Source organism: Neofelis nebulosa, chromosome 18 (genome assembly GCF_028018385.1).
Source record: "Neofelis nebulosa isolate mNeoNeb1 chromosome 18, mNeoNeb1.pri, whole genome shotgun sequence".
Taxonomy (NCBI): Eukaryota; Metazoa; Chordata; class Mammalia; order Carnivora; family Felidae; genus Neofelis; species Neofelis nebulosa.
This window is the reverse complement of record NC_080799.1, coordinates 28,371,126-28,394,394: the sequence shown is the minus strand read 5'-3', so window position 1 is coordinate 28,394,394 and position 23,269 is coordinate 28,371,126. Positions and strand designations below refer to the sequence as shown.

Genomic DNA, 23,269 nt, shown 5'->3' with positions numbered 1-23,269 from the left:
TAGAACTCTTAATGTATTACTGAAAATCTAAAAAATCATGTAGTTGTGATTCTTTTCATTTTTAAAAAAATTTTTTTGATGTTTGTTTATTTTTGAGAGAGAGAGAAAGAGACAGAGTGTGAGTGAGGGAGGGGCAGAGAAAGAGGGAGACACGGAATCTGAAGCAGACCCCAGGCTCTGAGCTATCAGTGCAGAGCCCAATGTGGGGCTTGAACCCACGAACCATGAAATCATGACCTGAGCTGAAGTTGGACACTTAACTGACTGAGCTACCCAGCTGCCCCAGTTGTGATTCTTTTCTAAAAGTTATTCCAGTGACCTTCCAGCTTAAAATTTGGAGGCAAATTTTCCTTAACAGTATATCAAGTATCAATATCTTCAAATGTTGATATGCCATTTGAGCGTTAAGTCCCATTAATTCACAATTTAGTATCATATACACTACATACTCAAATTTTCAATCTTTTACAGCACGTTAACAAAGTTACTAGGAAACTGGACTACCATGACAAAGATGCTACAGAATGCATCAGATTCTGATGGGGAGAGCCAAGATCAAGGGGTGGTTTTCTTTAGGAAACAATTCTATCAAAAACAACATGGGAATAGAAGTAATTTAAAATGTTCAAGACATATTAAATGCACGACTGACTCCAAATTGCCATTTAGTATGCTTGATATTATAGGATGTAAAAACTACCCCATCTATGAAATGTTAAGCTGACACCCAAGACAGTCAAACCCTCTCATATTCAATATCCCACTATTTCCTGGTTGTACAAAAAAATAACTAGCAAATGATTTCACTTCTTTAAAAAAAGCATTTACACTTTAAAAAATGAGGTGAGGTGGGGTTCCCTCCTTCTTAAAATGTTTCTAGAGCTACTAAAAAACTTGCATTTACAAAATAGATGATAACAATATTCCTCTGGATTGTACAAGGAGGGAGACAGGGAACACTGATAAGACATGGGATATGATATTAATCAGATTTGGCTTCCTTCTCTCCTGCTTCATCAGAGGCTGGGCTCTCCTCATTTTTAGTTTCTCCGTTTTCTGCGGGTAAGGCTTCTTTTGTCTCTTGGTTAGCCACTTCAGCCTGTTTTCTCTTTGCTTTGCCTTCCCCCTTTGTTTGCACTTTCTTGTCTGCAGATTTATCCTTTCCTGTCACCTTTTTGGATTTCATTTCCAATTTTGCAGGAGCAGATTTAGCTGACAACCTCGCTGCCCTTCCATTGGGCTCCTTCTTCTCCACCCCCTTGGTAGAGCTGACCTTCCTTTTGGGCATCATGGGGGTGGGGCGAGTGCATGCTGGGTGCCTGCAGGCTGCTGGACTCTGAGAGCCTTCCCGAAGCTGGGCTGCCTGTCCACATCTGCTCCTCCCACTGCTGGAGCTGCTGTGACGCACTGGGTAGTTCTATCTTTAACTTTCTGAGAAATGTCCACACTGTTTTGCAGTGTAGCTGTACCCGTCTGCATTCCTACCAACAGTGTAAGAGGATTCCCCTTTCTCCACATCCTGTCCAACATCTGTTGTTTCCTCTGTTGTTAATTTTAGCCATTCTGACAGGTGTGAGGTGGTATCTCATTGTAGTTTTGATTTGCATTTCTCTGATGTTGAGTGAGATTGAGCATTTTTTCATGTGTCTGTTAGCCATCTGGATGTCTTTGGAGAAGTGTCTCTTCATGTCTTCTGCCCATTTCTTAACTCAATTATTTTTTAGGTGTTGAGCTTGATAAGTTCATTATATATTTTGTATACTAACTCTTTATCTGATATATCATTTGCACATATCTTCTCCCGTTCCCTTGGTTGCCTTTTAGTTTTGCTGATTGTTTCCTTTGCTGTGCAGAAGCTTTTTGTCTTGATGAGCTCCCAATAGTTCATGTTTGCTTTTGGTTTTTTTGCCTCCAGTGACATGTCTAGTAAGAAGTTGCTGCAGCGGAGGTCAAAGAGGTTGCTGCCTATTTTCTCCTCTAGGATTTTGATGGTTTCCTGTCTGACATTTAGGTCTTTCACACATTTTGAATTTATTTTTGTGTGTGGTATAAGAAAGTGGTCCAGTTTCATTCTTCTGCATGTCTCCATCCAGATTTCCTAACACCATTTGTTGTTTTTTTTCCATTTTTCTTTCTTGCTTTGTTGAAGATGAGTTGACCATATAGTTGTGAGTTCTCTTCTGGATCCCCCATTCTGTCCTATTGATCTGTTTTTGTTCCAGTACCATACTGTCTTGATGATTACACCTTTCTAATACAGCTTGAAGTCTAGTCCAGAATTGTGATGCCTCCAGCTTTGCTTTTCTTTTTCAACATCACTATAGCTATTTGGTGTCTTTTCTGGTTCCATACAAATTTTAGAATTGTTTGTTCCAGCTCTGTGAAAAATTTGATGTTATTTTGATAGGGATCGATTGAATGTGTGGATTCCTTTGGATAATATTGACATTTTAACAATATTTGCTCTCCCAATTCATGAGTATGGGATGTTTTTCCATTTCTTTTGTCTTCTTTAATTTCTTTCATAAGTGTGCTATAGTTTTCAGAGTATAGATCTTTTATCTTTTTGGCTAGGTATTCTATGTGGAAAACCCTAAAGACTCCACCAAAAAATTACTAGAACTGATACATGAATTCAGCAAAGTCTCAGGATATAAAATCAATGTGCAGAAATCTGTTGATTTCTATACAACAATAATAAAGCAGCAGAAAGAAAAATTAAAAAATCGATCCCATTTATAATTCCACCCAAAACCATAAAATACCCAGGAATAAATCTAACCAATGAGTTCAGTCTTTTGAAAAAAAAATTTTTTTAGTTCATTTTTATATCTATATTGTGAATTATCTGTTGTTTTGCTCATTTTATTTATAACTTTTGGTCATTTCCCCCTCAATTTTAAAGGTTTTTTTTATTTTTTTATTTTATTTTTATTTTTTTAATATATGAAATTTACTGTCAAATTGGTTTCCATACAACACCCAGTGCTCATCCCAAAAGGTGCCCTCCTCAATACTCATCACCCACCCTGCCCTCCCTCCCATCCCCCATCAACCCTCAGTTTGTTCTCAGTTTTTAACAGTCTCTTATGCTTTGGCTCTCTCCCACTCTAACCTCTTTTTTCTTTTCCTTCCCCTCCCCCATGGATTTCTGTTACGTTTCTCAGGATCCACATAAGAGTGAAACCATATGGTATCTGTCTTTCTCTGTATGGCTTATTTCACTTAGCATCACACTCTCCAGTTCCATCCACGTTGCTACAAAAGGCCATATTTCATTCTTTCTCATTGCCACGTAGTATTCCATTGTGTATATAAACCACAATTTCTTTATCCATTCATCAGTTGATGGACATTTAGACTCTTTCCATAATTTGGCTATTGTTGAGAGTGCTGCTGTAAACATTGGGGTACAAGTGCCCCTATGCATCAGTACTCCTGTATCCCTTGGATAAATTCCTAGCAGTGCTATTGCTGGGTCATAGGGTAGGTCTATTTTTAATTTTCTGAGGAACCTCCACACTGCTTTCCAGAGCGGCTGCACCAATTTGCATTCCCACCAAGAGTGCAAGAGGGTTCCCGTTTCTCCACATCCTCTCCAGCATCTATAGTCTCCTGATTTCTTCATTTTGGCCACTCTGACTGGCGTGAGGTAATATCTGAGTGTGGTTTTGATTTGTATTTCCCTGATAAGGAGCGACGTTGAACATCTTTTCATGTGCCTGTTGGCCATCCGGATGTCTTCTTTAGAGAAGTGTCTATTCATGTTTTCTGCCCATTTCTTCACTGGGTTATTTGTTTTTTGGGTGTGGAGTTTGATGAGCTCTTTATAGATTTTGGATACTAGCCCTTTGTCCGATATTGAAATTTTGATGACACTAGCTTTGTGGGCTTGACTACAGTCAATTTTATTTTATTTTATTTTTTTAATGTTTTATTTTATTTTTGAGAGACAGAGAGAGACAGAGCATGAGTGGGGGAGGGGCAGAGAGAGAGGGAGACACAGAATCTGAAGCAGCCTCCAGGCTCTGAGTGTCAGCACAGAGCCTGATGTGGGGCTCGAACCTACAAGCCATGAGATCATGACCTGAGCTGAAGTTGGACGCCCAACCAACTGAGCCACCCAGGCGCCCAACTACGGTCAATTTTAACAAATGTTTTCCATTCACATTTGCATTGAAAAACAATGTGTACTGTGTGTTCAATGGGTGCAATTTTCTGGGCACGTTACAACAACTTTGTTAGTAATGTTGTTCATATCTTTTTTAAAAAGTTTATTATTATTATTCTTTTAAATAATCTCTACACCCATTGTGGGACTTGAACTCACAACTGGAGATCAAAAATCACATGCTGTAGTGACTGAGCCCATCAGGTGCTCTATGTTGTTCATATCTTTAACATGTGTTTTTATGTCATTTGTATCAGTTATGGAGGGAAGTATGTTAAAAATCTCCGTCTATGAGTATTGATTATTAGGTGGTCAGTGTTGATGATCGATTGTTATTAGAGCATTTTTTAAAGTAATAGCTGCTTTAAAGTCTTTATTATTAGATAATTCTATTATCTATGTCATCTTGATTTGGCATCTGGGGATTTTCTTTTTTTCTTTTCTTTTCTTTTTTTTTTTCGAGCTTACATTTTCCTAATCTTGGTTTACTGAGTAGTTTGGGGTTGTATCGTGAATATTTTGAATATTATGTTATGAATCCCTTTTTCCGTTGATAATTTGCCATTTTAGTATGTAGTCAATCTCTTTATATTTAGAATACACATCCCTACAAATGGCAAGACCTCATTGTTTATTATGGCTGAGTAATGCCACATCTTCCTTATCCATTCATCTATTGATAGACATGTAGGTTGCTAACATATTTTGGCTATTACAAGTAATAAAAGTAATGCTGCAATAAACTTAGGAATGCATATATCTTTTCCAGTTAGTGTTTTCACTTTTGGGGGGTAAATATCCAGTAGTGGAATTACTAGATCATATCAGATGGTAATTCTGTTTTTATTTTTTTGAGGAAACTCCATACTGCTTTCCACAGTGGCTACACAAATTTGCATTCCCACCAACAGTGCAAGAGGGTTCCTTTTTCTTCATATCCTCACCAACTCTTATTATTTCTTATCTTTTTGATTCTAGCCATTCTGACAGGTGTAAGGTTGACAATCTCATTGTGGTTTTTATTTGCATTTACCTGATGATTAGTGATGTTGAACATATTTTCATGTGTCTGTTGACTATCTGTATGTCTTCTTTGGGAAAATGTCTATTTAGGGCCTTTATTTTTAAATTGGATTATTTTATTTTTTGGCTGTTGTTTAAATTCTTAATATATTTTTGTGATATTAGCCCCTTATAAGATATATCATTTACAAATATCTTCTCCCATTCAGTAGGTTGTCTTAGTTTTTTATTTCCTTTGCTGTGTGGAAGCTTTTTTTTATGTAGTCCTAATAATTTATTTTTCCTTTTGTCCCTTTGCCTCAGAGACATATCTAGAAAAATGTTGCTATGGCCCATGTCAAAGAGGTTACTGCCTGTGTTCTCTAGGGTGTTGATGGTTTCCTGTCTCACATTTAGGCCTTTGATTTATTTTGAATTTATTTTTGTGTTTGTTATAAGAAAGTTGTGCAGTTTCATTCTTTTACATGTTGCTGTCCAGTTTTCCCAACACTGTTTGTTGAAGAGACTTTTTTGCATATCCTTTCCTCCTTTGTAGAAGATTAATTGACCATATAGTTGGGGGTTCTTTTCTGGATTTTCCATTCTGTTCCATTGATCTAGGTGTTTGTTTTTTGTGCCAAAACCATACCATTTTGATCACTACAGCTTTGTAGTGTAACTTGAAATCTGGAGTTATGATAACTCCAGTTTTTTTCTTTTACAAGATTACTTTGGCTTTTCGGTGTCTTTTGTGGTTCCATATAAATTCTAGGATTGTTTGTTCTAATTCTGTGAAAAATGCTGTTGGTATTTTGATAGAGATTGCATTAAATGTGGAGATTGCTTTGGTAGTATGGGTATTTTAACATTTGTTCTTCTAACTGGTGAACATGGAATATCTTTCCATTTGTGTCATGTTCAGTTTGTTTCATTGATATTTTATAGTTTTCAGAGTACAGGTCTGTTATTTCTTCAGTTAAGTTTATTCCCAGGTATTTCATTGTTTTTGGTGCAACTGCAAATGGGACTATTTTCTTAATTTCTTTTTCTGGTGCTTCTTAATTAGTGTATAGAAATTTGACAAATTTCTGTATATTAATTTTGTATCATGTGATTTTACTATTCCTGTGTTTTTTAATTATTTCTTTTTTTAAAAAATTTTTAAATGTTTATTTATTTTTGAAAGAGAGAGAGCATGCAGGGGACCCACAGAGAGAAAGGGAGACACAGAATCCGAAACAGGCTCCAGACTCTGAGCTGTCAGCACAGAGCCCGATGTGGGGCTCGAACCCACAAACCTTGAGATCATGACCTGCACTGAAGTTGGATGCTTAACCAACTGAGCCACCCAGGCATCCTGTTGATATAGTATTTTTTATCATTCACTTGAACTTACTGTGTTGTCTTATTGGCCATAACTATTAGTTGTGTTGATTTCATGGTTGCTTTAGGGTTTATAGCATGCATGTTTGCCATTTTGTCATACATTTTACTTCTTTACAATATATTGGTATTATTTTGCTTTTAAAAGTAAATTACAGTTCTTTTTTTAAATGTTTTTATTTATTTTTGAGAGATAGAGACAGAGCACGAGCTCGGAGGGACAGAGAGAGTGGGAGACACCGAATCTGAAGCAGGCTCCAGGCTCTGAGCTGTCAGGATGCTCAACTGACTGAGTCACCCATGTTCCTCAAAGTAAATTACATTTCTAAAGAGATTTAAATAATAAGAAAAAAAGTTTTATATTTTTCCAACATACTTCTCACTTTTTGTTCTCTTTATTCCTTGTGTAGATACAGATCCATCTTATATCATTTTCCTTCTACCTGAATGTTTTTCTTTAACATTATTTGTAGTGCTGTTCTGTTGATTTTATTCTTTCAGCTTTTACATATTTGGCAAGGTCTTTATTTTGCTTTTCTTTTGAAAGGTATTTATGTTGTGTTGAATTTTTTTTTAATGTTTACTTATCTTAGAGAAAATGAGAGAGAGAATGAGAATATGAGCATGAGCAGGGGAGGGTCAGAGGGAAAGGGAGGCACAGAATTCAAAGCAGGCTCCAGGGTCTGAGCTGTCAGCACAGAGCCTGATGTGGGACCCCAACTCATGAACTACGAGATCATGAGCTGAGCTGAAGTTAGATGCTTAAACAACTGAGCCACCCAGGTGCCCTAAGAATTCTAAAGTAAGAAGTTTTTCTTTTAACATTTAAATATCTGTTCCATTGTTATGTGGCTTCCCATGTTTCTAGTTAGATGGGCTTTCCCCCACTCTGTACATAATGTGTCATTTTTGGAGGCTGGTTTGAAGATTTCCTGTTTTGAGCAATTTGACTATGATATGCTTTGGTATAGTTTTCTTCATGTTTCTTGTGCTTGGATTTCATGGATCGTCTTATATCTGTGGTTTTATGGTTGGTCAGAATTTTGAAAAAAATTTGGCCTTTATATTTTGACATGTCTCTTATGCCCTCTGTCTCCCTCCACTCTCTCAGGGACCTCCATTAGGCTACCTGAATTTGTCTTATTGATACTTTATTCATTTTTTTCAGGCCTTTTGTGTTTTATTTTGGTTCATCTATAGTACTATGTCTTCAAGTTCATTAATATTTTCTGCAATATCTAATCTGATGTTAATCCAATCTGGTGTATTTTTTTGTCTCAGATACTTTATATTTTCCATGTGTCTGCTGAACATGTACCATTTTCCTCTAGCTTACTGAGTAGATGGAATGCATTTATAATAAGCTTTAATGTCCTTGTCCATTGGTTCTGTAATTGTACATTTGTGTGTCAGTTTTGATGACTGACTTTTCTTCTCGCTATGAGTTATGTGTCTCCTTCTTTGCATACCTCATATATTATTTATTTACTACTATGTAATAATATTACCACAACTTAGTAGCTTATAATACCACACGTTTATTAGTTCACACTTTCTGTGTGTTGGATTCAGGCCTGGCTTAGCTGAGTTTTCTGCAAGGCTGCAATCAGGATGTTATCCAGGGTTGTGGTCTCATCTGAGTCTCAAATAGGGGAAGAACCTTTTCTAAACTCTTGTAGTTTTTGGCATATTTCAGTTTGTTATGGTTGTTGAACTGAGTAGTTTCTTTCTTTTTTTAATGTTTATTTATCTATTTTGAGAGAGTACACATGCGCATGTGAGAGTGGGAGAGGGGCAGAGAGAGAGAGGGAGTGAGAGAATTCCAAGCAGGCTTCATGTTGTCAGCACAGAGCCAGATGTGGGGTTTGGTCTCACAAATCATGAGCTCATGACCTAAGCCAAAATCAAGAGTTGGATGCTCAACCAACTGAGCCACCCAGACGCCCCAATTTAGTTTCTTTCTCACTGTTGGCCAGAGGCTGCCCTCAGCCACTTGCCTTATGGAACTTCTAAAATGGCCTTACAACATCATCAAATTGAATAAGAGGAGAGAATCTCAGAGTGAGACCAATGCCATGATCAATGTAACATAATCACAGAAGTGACATTTCATCACCGTCACTACATTACTGGTTAAAATGAGTTACATGACCCAGCCACACTCAATGGGAAGGAACCACATAGGACTGTGAACACCAGAGGGCAGAGATGATAGGGATCACCTTAGAGACTGTCCATCACATCTAGTAATTTTTTATTGAATGCCAGGCATTGTGGATTTTAATTTGTTGGGTCTTGGGTATTTCTGTATTCCTGTATTCCTCAGTTTTATTTTGAAAACATGTCAGATAATCTGGAAACAGTATTATCCTTTGGGGTCTTGCTTTTTAATTTTTGTTAAGTGTGACCAGAGTGGCACTTATTCTAAGACAGTAGTTCTCAACTGGAGGCAGTTTTCCTCCTGTAGGATATTTGGTAATGTCTGGGGATAGTTATACACCTGGGAATAGTCATTGCTCCTGACACCTTGTAGGTAGTTTAGGGTCACTGTTAAATATCCTATAATGAATGAGATTTTTTAAAATTAGGGATTAAAGGGGCGCCTGGGTGGCTCAGTCGGTTGAGCGTCCGACTTCGGCTCAGGTCATGATCTCGCGGTCCGTGAGTTCGAGCCCCGCGTCGGGCTCTGGGCTGATGGCTCGGAGCCTGGAGCCTGCTTCCGATTCTGTGTCTCCCTCTCTCTCTGCCCCTCCCCCGTTCATGCTCTGTCTCTTTCTGTCTCAAAGATAAATAAATGTTAAAATAAATAAATAAATAAATAAATAAATAAATAAATAAATAAAGGATTAAAAATGAATCCAAAATGTAAATAGTGCTGAAAGTGAGAAATCCTGTTATATATGAAGCACTTAGGATACTGCTTTGCATTGAGTATGTTCTCAATAGTGCTGAGGTTGGGAAACCCAAGTCTAGGGCTAAATTTGGCCCCCTCTTAATACAGAATCCTTGTAAATATTCTACCCATGACCTATAATTATATGGTTTTCAATTACATAGTTTTAAACTCTGAATGGTGGGACAGGAACTATTCGTAGCCATCTGTGAGCTGTAGGTATTTGTCCTAATCCTTACAAGTTGTTCTTTTCATGGCCTTGACCCCATTCTTCGCACATATGTGCTGACAAGTACTAACCTGAAGACTCTGGGAGTACCTTTCAAAGATCCCTGGAGCACTCCCTCTATGATTATCTCTCTGCTTTTATTTAACACTGCAAACTCCAGCCACCTTGTCCTCCATGGATTCCCAGCTGTCTTCTTCTCTCAGGAACATTGCTGGGCTCTCACTCCAGTTAGTTAGGCAACTAATTAGCAACTTGCTAAGTGAGTACTTGATCACAGGGCTCATCTCTTTTGTTTTCCTCTTCTCTAAGGGATTATTGGCCTTTATTTGTTGCCTGGTCTCCCATGTCTTAAAAATCCATTTTTCACTGTGTTTCTTTCCTTTAAAAAATTTTATTTTTTAGTTGAGATATAATTGACATATAAAGCATATGAGTTTTAGGTTATATTATACATATATACATATATATACACAATAATTTGATATACATATCTGTGTATTGCAAAATGATCATAATATGTTTAGTTAACATCCATCACTATACATAGTTAAAATTTGTGTATGTATGTGTGTAAGGAGAACTTTTAAGGTCTACTCTCTTAGCAGCTTTCAAATACACGTATTGTATTGTTAACTCTAATCATCATGATGTACATTATATCCCCAGGATTTATTTATCTTATAACTGGAAATGTTTACCTTTTGAGCACCTTCCCCTACCTCTGCCTGTAGTAACTGCCAATCTGTTTTGTGTATCTATGAGTTGGGTTTTTATTGCTATTTTTTTTTTAGATTTTGCATGTAAGTGATATCCTAAAGTGTCTGACTTATTTCTCTAAGTGTAGCATCCTCAAGGTCCATCCCTGTTGTTACAGATCGCAAAATTTCTTTCCTTTTTATGGCTGAATAATATTCCATGTGTATTTTTTCCATATATGTCTGTTTGACTTATTTCCCTGACTATAACCCTGAAGCCACATTTGTATTATTGCACATGGTAGGATTCCTTCTTTTTTATGGCTGAGTAATATTCATTGTACATATGTCTTTTTTTTTTAAGTTGTTTCTAGTTAGAGAGTACATTTGGTCTCATTTGCCCCATCTCAGCCAGAAGGTGAAGCCTTCCATTTCTTTTAATTTTTGTTTTGTATTAGAAATTTTGTATGAAAGAACTATGGAGACCATGCCCTCTTATTTAAGACAGAGTTACCTTGCATCTTGGCTGGGTTGCTGCCTTAGCTTCATTCATCACTCATTGAAGATGTAGACACAGAGTTCCAAGTGATTTTCTTTTAAAATATTGATGTCTAGGGGCGCCTGGGTGGCGCAGTCGGTTAAGCGTCCGACTTCAGCCAGGTCACGATCTCGCGGTCCGTGAGTTCGAGCCCCGCGTCAGGCTCTGGGCTGATGGCTCGGAGCCTGGAGCCTGTTTCCGATTCTGTGTCTCCCTCTCTCTCTGCCCCTCCCCCGTTCATGCTCTGTCTCTCTCTGTCCCAAAAATAAATAAAAAACGTTGAAAAAAAATTAAAATATTGATGTCTATTACACAAATAATGCAGGTTAAAAAAAAAAGACAAGAAAAACATGCCTGGGCCCCTGACCCAGAAATCTTTGAGCAATTTAGTCTATGTTTGTCTTTTTCTTTATCTCTACAAGCGTTTGCATGTGGACATCACACACCTCTACATACACGTTTGGCCTCGGGAGTTTTAGTGTCCTTTGTAGGTTACTTAAGTTCATTGTAAACTTTCTCTTTGATTTTTCGTTGAAATTTGCTTTAAAAGACTGAGTTTGTCACTGATCCTTAGTAAATCTGTTATTTCATGGTTTTGCAGTCTTTTTTTTCTTTTCTTTTTTTTTTTTTAGTAGCCTTCATACCCAGCACAGAGCAGGACTGAACTTCCAATCCTGAGATCAAGACCTGAGCTAAGAAGAGTTGGACACTTAGCCGACTGAGCCACCCAGGTGCCCAGGTTCTGCAGACTTTAAATTAACATTTTATTTCCTTATTTGGTTCCTTTGCATAATAAAATGTACCTGAATCCATCTGTAAAGATATTGGAAGCAATCAAATAACCAGGTACCCTCACATTTATTTGTTTATTCAACACACAATTTTAAGCACTTCCTTTGTGCTAGACAGAGGACACTAAAGTCACAGAATTTAATATTGAAGTGTAATAATTGAAATATAATCCTTTAATAATAAAACATCTACTTTGAAAAGCTTCTGGAAGCTAGCAACACTAATTTGACTTTTTTTTATTATCCTTTTAAATTAAAATGATTTTGTAAAGTTTTTATTTTAAGTCTAGTTAGTTAACATACAGGGTAATATTAGTTTCAAATGTACAATATAGTAATCCAACACTTCTGTACACCACCCAGTGCTAATCATGATAAGTGCACTCCTTAAGCCCCATCACTCACCCCTCTGAAATCATCATTTTGTTCTCTATAAAAGAGTCTGTTTCTTGATTTGTCTCTCTCTCTCTCATTTTTTTCCCATCGTTTATTTGTTTCGTTTCTTAAATTCCACATATGAGTGAAATCATATGGTATTTGTCTTTCTCTGACTTACTTCACTTAGCATTTTACTCTATAGCTCCATCTATATCATTCTTTTTTATGGCTGAGTACTGTTCCATTGTTTCCGTTGTATATATTTATACCACATCTTCTTTATCCATTCATTATCAGTCAGTGGACATTTGGGCTATTTCCATAATGTGGCTATTGTAGATAATACTGCCCTAAACATCAGGTGCATGTATCCCTTTGAATTAGTATTTTTGTATTCTTTGGGTAAATGCTGGATCATAGGGTAGTTAGTTCTATTTTTCACTTTTTGAGGAACCTCCATACTGTTTTCCACAGTGGCTGTACCAGTTTGCATTCTCACCAACAGTGCATGCGGGTTGTTTTTTATCCACATCCTTACTAACACCTTTTGTTTCTTGTGTTTTTGATTTTGGCCATTCTGACATGTGTGAGGGGATACCTCACTGTAGTTTTGATTTGTGTTTCTCTGAGGATAAGTGATGATGAGCATCTTTTCGTGTGTCTGTTGGCCATCTGAATGTCTTCTTTGGAGAAATGTCTGTTCATGTCTTGTGCCCAGTTTTTAATTGGACTATTTGTTTTTTGGGTGTTGAATTTTACAGGTTCTTTATATATTTTGCATATATGATATAGTTCATAAACCTCACTATTAAAACTCTGTGAATTTGCCCATTATATTATTTGGATCTTAACATTTACAGATGAGGACTTTGAGGCACAGAGAGGTCAAGTTTTCTCAAGGTTATATTGCTGGTAGGTGGCAGAGTGAGGATCCAAACCCAGGGAGTCTTGTCTCCAATCCGTGCTTGTACCAGGGAAAAATGGCCTCTAGGGGCACCTGGGTGGCTCAGTGGGTTGAGCGCCCAACTTCGGCTCAGGTCATGATCTCACAGTTTGTGGGTTCAAGCCCCGCATCAGGCTCTGTGCTGACCTCTTGGAGCCTGGAGCCTGCTTTGGATTCTGTCTCCCTCTCTCTCTGTCCATCCCTGCTTGAGCTCCATCTCTCTCTCTCTATCTCTCTTGAAAATGAATAAATATTAAAAAAAAAAAAAAAAAAGGCCTCCAAAACATGCCGAGGCAGCAGGATGAAGTTGGAAGAGCACAGAACAGGGAGGTCTTTCAGTGTAACTTTGTAGAAGCAACTCACCCTCTTTGAGTCTGACTTTGTGCTCTGTAAAATTAGAGGGGTTTATGTAGATTAAGGATTGGCAAACTTTACCTGTAAGCAAAATCTGATAAGATATATTTTAGGTTTTGTAGGCCGTATTACAACTATAACTCTGTTTGGCATGAAAGCAGCCACAGACCATATGAAACGAATGAGCATGGCTGTGTGCAATAAAGCTTTATTTATAAAAGTATGAGGTAGACTGGATTTGGCCCATGGGCTGTAGTTTGCCCCTCCCTGCTTTAATCTATAATTGAATTAAAGCTTATTTGCCTTCCTCTAATACTTCCTGGAAGTAGAACATAATAAAAAGAAAGGCGGTCTTATTTTTTGTGTTTTAAATTTTTAAGTGTTTGTTATGTTAGAACTGCATCTGGTAAGTTATTGGGGAAAAGATCTGGACTCAGAATTCTGAGTTGGAATCGCACTGCCAACTCATTAGGTGGCTGATTTTGATCAGGTCACTTGACTATTCTGAGACTTGATTTCTCTGTAAAATAGAGATGTTAAGACTTAACCTATGTAAGTTTTTGTGGGCATTAAGTCAGATAATATTTTTTAATACATTTTGAAAACTATGAATTATTTGTCATGACATTTGGTTTGTGTTAACTCTCCTACAGGAGTACCAGCTCATGATAAGGCTCAGTAGAAATATGCTCTGGGCTTCCTATTTCGTCTCATTCTTTTTGATATTTTTAATTATTGTCTGTTTCCTGTGAGTGATTTTATTTGTCCAGGCAAGTATCTATTTGAATGCAGCATGCTGCAGCTTAACTTCGAAAGGAATAAAATAGCTGTGGGTCTGGACTGAGTGGGATTTAGGTTGTAGAAGAATGCATACGTTTTTCATTGAGTCCCCTCGGAAATTCAGTTTATCAGCACACAAAACCACCTAGATGGGCAGCTCTTCCACGACAAAGGAGTTATTTAATGAACTTTGTATCTCTCTGAACAGTGACCTGTTTCACTAGGGCTACTAAGTGTTAAGGGTTATTTTCTAACCCTTGTTTTTCTGCGACACCTCTTACGGTATGACTAAACTGGCTTCCTGGTTGTTTTGTTAGATTGTACCTGATGTAGTCCTTCAGTACGGTGACCCATCTCTTGTCTTCGTCTTTTTCCTGTGTTTTACTGTTACCTCGTTAGCTTTCGGCTTTCTGATTTCCACGTTCTTCGATAGAAGTGAGTCTAACACTCCTCCCATGAGATTCTCAGCGTTTCGGTTGACTCTAAAGAGGATTTCATTTGGAAGCTCCTTTTTTTTTTATGTTTATTCATTTTTGAAACACAGAGACAGAGCACAAGCAGGGGTGGGGTGGAGAGAGAGGGGGACACAGAATCTGAAGCAGGCTCCAGGCTCTGAGCTGTCAGCATAGAGCCCGACTTGGGGCTTGAACTCACAAACTGTGAGATCATGACCTGAGCCGAAGTTGGACGCTCAACTGACTGAGCCACCCAGGTGCCCCTGGGAGCTCCTTCTAAACATCAGTTGCCCCCTCATATCCAGTCTCTGCTTATTGCATTCTAATAAAAAGGACAGATATCATATGTATGTGAAATGATTTGAAAGGAAGAGCAAAGATCAGAGAAAATCAATACAGCATTAGGATGCCTGTAAAAAGAGGATAAAAACCAACATAGGATCTCATGTGACAAGAGTGTGTCAACTAAAATAGGGTCATGTGGAAATATTCATTCATTTACTCACCGACTTGTTGAAGTCTTTGGATCACTCATCACATGCCTGGAACCATGTTGAATTTGCAAAAAGCAGATGAGAAACAACTTCATGCCCTTTGTGTTCTACCATATGAGAGAGATGTGGGACCAGATAAATTCACACTAGCTTAAGTTAGGGAAGTCATACAATTACTTCTCCAGTGGCCATTTTCTGTAATTATTTATTAAAAAATAAGTATATTTTTCATGCAAAAAGTATTCACCATTTTTCACTTTTATATCTTTCATATCTGCTGATTAATTAGAGTATTACCTTCTCTCAGTCATTTACGGCACAAATTGCTTTATGGTAAAATTTACATTTCATAGGGATTTTTTTTATTGTTTTCAGCAATAACACTGCTACCAGTTAATAAGTAGAGAGTCATACCTATGGCCTACCCTATAGTAAAACCATGAGTGCAGAAAGTCATTTTGTCAGAGTCAGCTGGAGGTGATACGCTGAAGAGCAGGGTAAAGTGCACAAATGCCAAGGAGGGACACTTGGCCAAAACAACTATGATACTGATAAAATGTTTTTTTTAAATCCCTTGTGTTTATAAATATTGCTGAGGTGGCACAAAGTCCAAAAATTAGGCAGGAGGTGATTGAAAGCCAAAGCTAGCTTTTCTGTTGGGATTTTCTGTCGAACACCAGAGATTTCAGTGTTCTCCTCCAACAGAAATTTGGGGAGCTAAGGTAAGTCTGGAGAACCTGCCAGAGGTGGACTATTTAAGAGGACACCTCAAATAAAGGTGAGACCTTAAAGAGCCACAGTTGCTGTGCGCGTGAATGAAAAACAAAGGTGCCACACAGAAGGAACAACAAGTTCTTGCTTTGCCTAAATTCACCAAGATATTAATCAGTTCATTAGCTGTTGTTATTTCCTGGACGTTTTTCTGAGGGGAATTCTTCCGTTTCGTCATTTTGGATAGTCCCTGGAGTGGTGCGGGACTGCGGGGCACTTCCCCTGTGCTGTCTTGAATAACGCGTTGGTGGGCGGGGCTGCAGTCAGACCTGATGTCTGCCCCCAGCCCACCGCTGGGGCCACAGTCAGACTGATGTGTGCCTTCTCTTCCCCTCTCCTAGGGGCGGGATTCACTGTGGGGTGGCGTGGCCCGTCTGGGCTACTTGCACACTGCCAGGCTTGTGGTGCTGGGGATCTGGCGTATTAGCTGGGGTGGGTAGGCAAGGTGCACGGGGGCAGGAGGGGCGGGCTCAGCTCGCTTCTCCTTAGGTGATCCACTTTGGGAGGGGCCCTGCGGCACCGGGAGGGAGTCAGACCCGCTGGAAGGATGGATCCGCAGAAGCACAGCGTTGGGCGTTTGCGCGGTGCAAGCAAGTTCCCTGGCAGGAACTGGTTCCCTTTGGGATTTTGGCTGGGGCATGGGCGAGGGAGATGGCGCTGGCGAGCGCCTTTGTTCTGCGCCAAACTGAGCTCTGTCATCAGGGGCTCAACAACTCTCCTTCCCGTTGTCCTCCAGCCCTCCTGTTCTCCGAGCAGAGCTGTTAAGTCCCGCTTGCTGTCAGATGTTAAGTCCCGCTTGCTGTCAGAACACACTCCTTCCGGCCCCTCCACTTTTGCCAGCCAGACTTGGAGCCTCTGCTTGGCCCGTGGGCTGCCCCTCTGTCCTGGTCCCTCCCGCCAGTCCCTGTAGAGCGCACCGCCTCTCCGCCCTTCCTACCCTCTTCTGTTGGCCTCTCGTCTGCTCTTGGCTCTGGAGAATCCATTCTGCTAGTCTTCTGGCAGTTTTCTGGGTTATTTAGGCAGGTGTAGGTGGAATCTGAGTGATCAGCAGGACGCGGTGAGCCCAGCGTCCTCCTACGCCGCCATCTCCCCAGGATCCCCCCTCACCAAGATATTAAGATTGTGGCTTATGTGAGAAGGACATCAGTGAATGTAAACATGATATAAAACCCCTGAAGATTGGTAAATTATGTAAAATTTTATATTTTGGAAGTTATAGAATGCTTTTTTTTTTAGATTTTTTAATTTATTTTATTTTAATTTTTATTTTTTAATTTACATCCAAATTAGCATATAGTGCAACAATTATTTCAGGAGTAGATTCCTTGGTGCCCCTTACCCATTAGCCCATCCCCCCTCCCACAACCCCTCCCATAACCCTCAGTTTGTTCTCCATATTTATGAGTCTCTTCTGTTTTGTCCCCCTCCCTGTTTTTATATTATTTTATTTTTGTTTCCCTTCCCTTATATTCATCTGTTTTGTCTCTTAAAGTCGTCATATGAGTGAAGTCATATGATTTTTGTCTTTCTCTGACTGACTAATTTCACTTAGCATAATACCCTCCAGTTCCATCCACATAGTTGCAAATGGCAAGATTTTGTTCTTTTTGATTGCCGAGTAGTACTCCATTGTATATAGATATCACATCTTCTTTATCCATTCATCAATCGATGGACATTTGGGCTCTTTCCATACTTTGGCTAGAATGTTTCTTTATCCCTCTAGCCATCTACCCCACATATCTGAAGTTTTTTGGTGGTTTGTTTTTTTGTGATTCCTGTTTTAGTTGCCTTTTTTGACTAAATGAAACTACACATATTGTGTAGGAAATGATGTATATATGAATTGGTATCATTCTATTATGTTTTCACAGATGGTTTTCCATATCTTTTTTTAAATTGTAAGTCCTTTAAGTTTTTTTCATGGCATGAAGTGGACAATAAATGCAAGAGTGTATATAAAGTGTACATAATAATAAAATGAACACCCAGTGCTCACCCAGAGACTGAAAACAGAAATTGCTAGTACCTAAGAAATACTTTAGGTACCCCTTTCTGATAATAACCACTATTCTGATTGACTTTTGTTTACAGCTTTTCCACTTAGTATCTATCACTGGCTAATGTATTGCTTAGTTTTCTTAGTGAAATTACACTGTGTGATTTTGATACAACATGGAGTTATGCTTTTAGCTTTATCTAGTTATTATTTTATTTTTACTGCTATACAGTGTTCTGTTGTGCAGCTATCAGTTTTAGACTTGGTAGGTATTTGGGTTGTTGCTAGTTATTGTTATGAATAATATTGATGTGAACATTCTTATATATGTCAGCTGGTAGAGATGTACAAGATTTTTTCTGGGGTGCATAAGTAGGAGTGGAATTGTTTTATTCGGGTGAACGTGATACCTTACTAGGTTATGTCAAACTGTTTCCAAAGTGGTGGAATTTCACATTCCTTCTAGCAGTCGGTAAGTATTCCTATTGTTTCAGGCTTTTAAAATTTGTATCGTATTTTGAGGTATGAAAGGTATCTCATAATACTTTTAATTTGTAATTTCCTGGTAATTATTGATTCTGATCAAATTTTTAGGTTAATATGAACCATGTGTGTTTTTTCTCTATAAAGTGTCCGTTTGTACCTTTTGACCACACCTTTTTTGACCATAGCTTTATAAAAGTATAATATACATACCATAAAACCCACCCACTAGTATATTTATCAAGTTATACAACCATAACCAAATCTCAGTTTAGAAATTTTTCATCACTCCCAAAATTTCCTTTGAGCTAATTTTCACTCAATCCTCATTCTTACCTCTCTGGGACAAGGCAGTAACTTTTCTGCTTTCTTTCTACATAAATTTAGCTTATCTAGACATTTGGTGTAGATGGATAAAATATGTAGTCTTTTCTTCTTCTCAGATATGTAGTCTAGCTTCTTTTACTTAACATAGTGATTTTGAAATCCATTCATGTTCCAGCATGTACCAGTATTTCCTTTTTGTTAATTGCTGAATATTATTTCCTTATATGAATATGCATTTTATTTATTTATCCATCTAAGAGTTGATGGACATTTAAATTGTTCACAGGTTTTGGTTTTTTTTAATCATTGTGAATAACGCTGCTATGGCTCTTTATACACAAGTCTTTGTGTGGATATATGTTTTCACTTCTCCTGGAAATGGAATTGTTGGATTGTGAGGTAAATTTATATTTAGCTTATATAAGAATTTCCCCCAATTTTTTCCAGTGTGGCTATATAATTTTATATTTAGCCCCACCAACAATGAATAAGGGTTCTTGTTTCACTACATTCCTGGCCTTTCTTTTCCTTTCCTTTAATTTAATTTTAATTTAATTAATTAAATTTAAAATTCCAGTACAGTTAACATACAGTGTTCTATTAGTTTCAGGTGTGCGATATAGTGATTCAGCATTTCCATATGGAAGGGCTTTAACGTGAATTAGGGCGGGTGGACACCATTCAACCTATTCTAAAGTAATACTCTTAGAAAATTACTGGTATTCTTAGTAACTTCTAATTTAATGTAAAACATTGCATATAAAAATTATATAAATTATTTGAGTCTTTGCATGACTTTTTTTTCCGTGCACAGAGGATTTACTTTGAAATCTGTCAGTCATTTAGGTTCGGGGCTCTAGCACCCCTAGATTAGGTGTTAGATCATAATCCATTAAGGATTTGAGATGATTGAAAATGATCTGTTTCTGGTGCACCTGTACTTTAGATGGAGGCTTTCAGGGCTCTAAGTAAAAGTTTGATGTATTAATGATGGCTTTTCTTTAGCATGTCTTAATTTCTATAAGCCCTTGACACTGTCAAAAACTCAGCTCATTTTCTCAGACTCTAAGCCATAGTTCAGATTTTACAACTGCTTCAAGGTGAAAATTAGCAACAAATTCTAGACTTCTCTCTCTTGACTTCTCTTCTTACCTTGATTTTGGTCCTATAAATTGTCCTTGCCCGGTAGCTTCTTAACATACTTAAAAAGTAATTCTTAATAAATATACTTATAAATAAACAAATAAATAAACATATTTGTCTAGATTTGTCATTAAAAGAGTTGGTTCTGAAATAATGTAGTCCCCATGATACATAGCATCCTAATCCAAATGCTTCTCTATTACACTGACTTTCTTCCCTGTAATTTGAACGAACTGCACTATAAAATATTATAAATAAGTATTCAAAGTGTCATAAATACGACCGGAAGTATATCTAAAACCACTGTCAATGTTTTTAGTTTTCATCTATCAAAATTCCAAAATAAATGGAAACAGTGTAGGTGTATTCATATGATGTGATTAGTGGTAGTGTACATCTAGAGATTGTTAGGCTGAGTACTCATGAATAAAAATGAAAAAGTTTTTATAACCATAAGGGTAGGTCCTTTCTTAGATAAGTAAATACCCACAATCATAGCATAAGAAGGGAAAGTTTATTCCTCATATCATTCATTAATTCTTTCAAGCAAAACTATTTATTGAGCACCTGTCTGTGTTGAGCACTGTTCTGGACGCTGTGATACAGTGGTGACCAAAACAGTTTCCCTTCTTTTGTAGGGTTTCCATTTTAGAGCTTTTTTGTAATAAAATGAGGATATTTCTGTGTCAAGCTTTTGTGGTTTATTTGAGCTAACTCTATTTTCCTTCTTACTTTTTAGCTACCTTGGCTATTTCTATTGGAGGTTTCCTCTATTTTCTCACTTTCTTTCCATATATATTCGTGACTGCAATGTATCAACATTTGAGCCTCGCGGAGAAGCTGTCTTTCTGTCTCTTGTCAAATATTGCAGTAGCTTTGGGGATTGAATATATATGCAAAATGGAAATGAAACGTGAGTCTTTCCTTTAGTAAAATTGACTTCGATGATTTGATTCCCGGGAAGAAAAACATGTGATCTGAGTTTGCCAATGGAATGGGTGGGACAGTGGGTGAGAGATTATTGTAGTGTTTTTTAAATATTTTTTCTGGATTGTAGTATTTTTTTATTATAAAAGTGGTATCTCTATCTATCCATCCATACACAAACACACACTGTATGTATACATATATGCATGCAGATATGTATGTACGTACGTACGTATGTATGTACGTATCTACGTGTCTTTATATCTGTGCTCTCATATGGGGGGCAATTTTACCACCTAGAGGATATTGGCAATGTCTGGAGATATTTTTGGTTTTTGATTATCGTGTCTGATGGAGGACTGTGACTGATCCCTAGTGTGTAGCAGCCGGAGATGCTACTAAATACCCTACAAAGGACAAGACAGCCCCTGAAACAGAATTACCCAGGCTCAAATGTCAGTGGTGGCAAGATTAAAATACCCTGGTTAATATTCATATTTTAATATCTATGAGTTCATGCTGTTGCATCTAATACCTATCTAATTTCAAGAGTTCTTCCTAGCTTTCCCCTGTTCTATATATTTACCTCCCTTTCCAACCATGGGAAATGTGCCCCCTCCCCCATCATTGTCAATATAATTACACATTTGTTCAGTTTTGCGATACTCAGAAAATAGTGACAGAATTTCTCATTCATACCACTGTAAACAAGGAACATATTAAGTATGGTCATTGTAATTCTACATTTAGCCTGAGGCTTTGTAGTCAAAGTACTGTGTTAAAAAATTACTTGGGTTAGTATTTCATTTTACGTTCACTGTAGTTATTCTCTTGAAATGTAAGTAGGTACATTTGTTTTTGCTTATACCCCATTTTTCATCCCACCATCATTGTAAATTTAATATAAATTGCTCAGTATGTAAAACATTAACACAATTTTTAGAAAGTACAAACTATACAAAAAGCATAGTTAGATAAGAATAGTTCCCTCCTAGGGTGCCTGGGTGGCTCAGTCGGTTAAGTGGCCAGCTTCGGCTCAGATCATGATCTTCCAGGTTGTGGGTTCAAGCCCCACATTGGGCTCTGGGCTGACAGCTTGGAGGCTGGAATCTGCTTCAGTTTCTGTGTCTCCCTCTCTCTCTGCCCCTTGCCTGTTTACATTCCATCTGTCTGTCTGTCTCTCTCTCTCTCTCTCAAAAATAAGTAAACATTAAAAAAAAAAAAAAAGAATGATTCCCTCCTCTTACCAGTCCATCTCATCCTGGTAGGTAGTATCTTAATTAATTCTGTTTTATCTTTTGTGTATTTTATTTTCTAAAAAATTAACAATTTTCTATATTATTTTCCTTAGTTTCTTATAAAAATGTTAGTGTACTGCACACTCCTTTACAATGTGCTTTTTCAGCTAACATATTTTAGAAATCATTCCCTGTGAGCTTACAGATACATCTTTATTAGTTTTTACAGATACCTTGTGTGGATATGGCAAAGTTTGTTCAGCCTATCTTCCATCTATGAGCATTTAGGACCTTTACAGTATTTCTCAATCAAAGTAAAACTTAAATGAATTATATGTATATGTATTTTTGTGTTATTGGATATGTAGCAGAAGGGTAAGTTATCAGAAGTGGGCCTGGAGTAGGATTTTGACTACAAATTTAATTCTTCAATTGATGTGGAAATGTTCAGATTATCTATTTTCCTTGAGTAAGCTTTAGTACCTTGTGTCTTTTATAGAATTTGTCCATTATATGTAAGTGGTCAAAACTGTTGAGGTAAAGTTATTCTTCATATTCCTTTATTATCTTTTATCTGGGCCCTTTAAAATATTAAATTTAATATTCTTACAGTAAGATTGCCCATCTAGGGGGAGTACACTTCTGTGTTTGAACACATGTATATATTAATTTAATCTCTACGGCAGCCAGGATGCAGAACCATTTCCTCATAACAAAAAAATTCTTTTGTGTTGCCCCTTCTCTTCAACCCCTATACCTAGCAATCATTGATCTGTTCATCTTGGTAGTTTTGCCTTTTCTGGAATCATGCAAATGGAATTGTATAGTTTTGACACTGGCTTTTTCCACTTAGCCTAAGGCATCTGTTTTTCATCCATGCTCTTCCTTGTATCAGTAGTTCACTTCTTTATGCTGTTGTCAACTGATTAGGGATTCCTAATTACATATGAAAAATCCTTCACCTTTGCTACATAACATATGTATGTTCTTTTTTTTTTTTTTTTTTTTTTAGTAATTCATGTTTCTCTTCATTTGAAGTTGTATTTTCTCCTCCTTTTCTAAAAAAAAAATATTCTGAGCTGAGATCAAGAGTTGGACACAACCAACTGAGCCACCCAGACGCCCCTAAAAAAACATATTCTCATCCTAATGGGTATGAAGTGGCATGTTATTGTTGTTTTGGTTTTTAGTTCTCTAAGGACTAACGATATTAAGCATCTTTTCATGTGCTTCTTGGACATTTGTACAATGTCTTTGAAGAAATATCTATTCGAG

General features: G+C 37.5%; 2 protein-coding genes across 2 annotated transcripts in view; one reads left to right on the top strand and one right to left on the bottom strand.

Annotated features, from left to right (window-relative positions):
- Positions 1-23,269, top strand: part of LOC131501626 (phospholipid-transporting ATPase ABCA3-like) — a 102,828-nt gene that overhangs the window by 28,094 nt on the left and 51,465 nt on the right. The gene's annotated exons all lie outside the window — the stretch shown is intronic.
- On the bottom strand, positions 858-1,288 carry LOC131500923 (non-histone chromosomal protein HMG-14-like). The gene has a single exon (XM_058710520.1). The coding sequence runs from the start codon at positions 1,286-1,288 to the stop codon at positions 983-985; it is 306 nt and encodes a 101-aa protein (XP_058566503.1). The 3' UTR covers positions 858-982.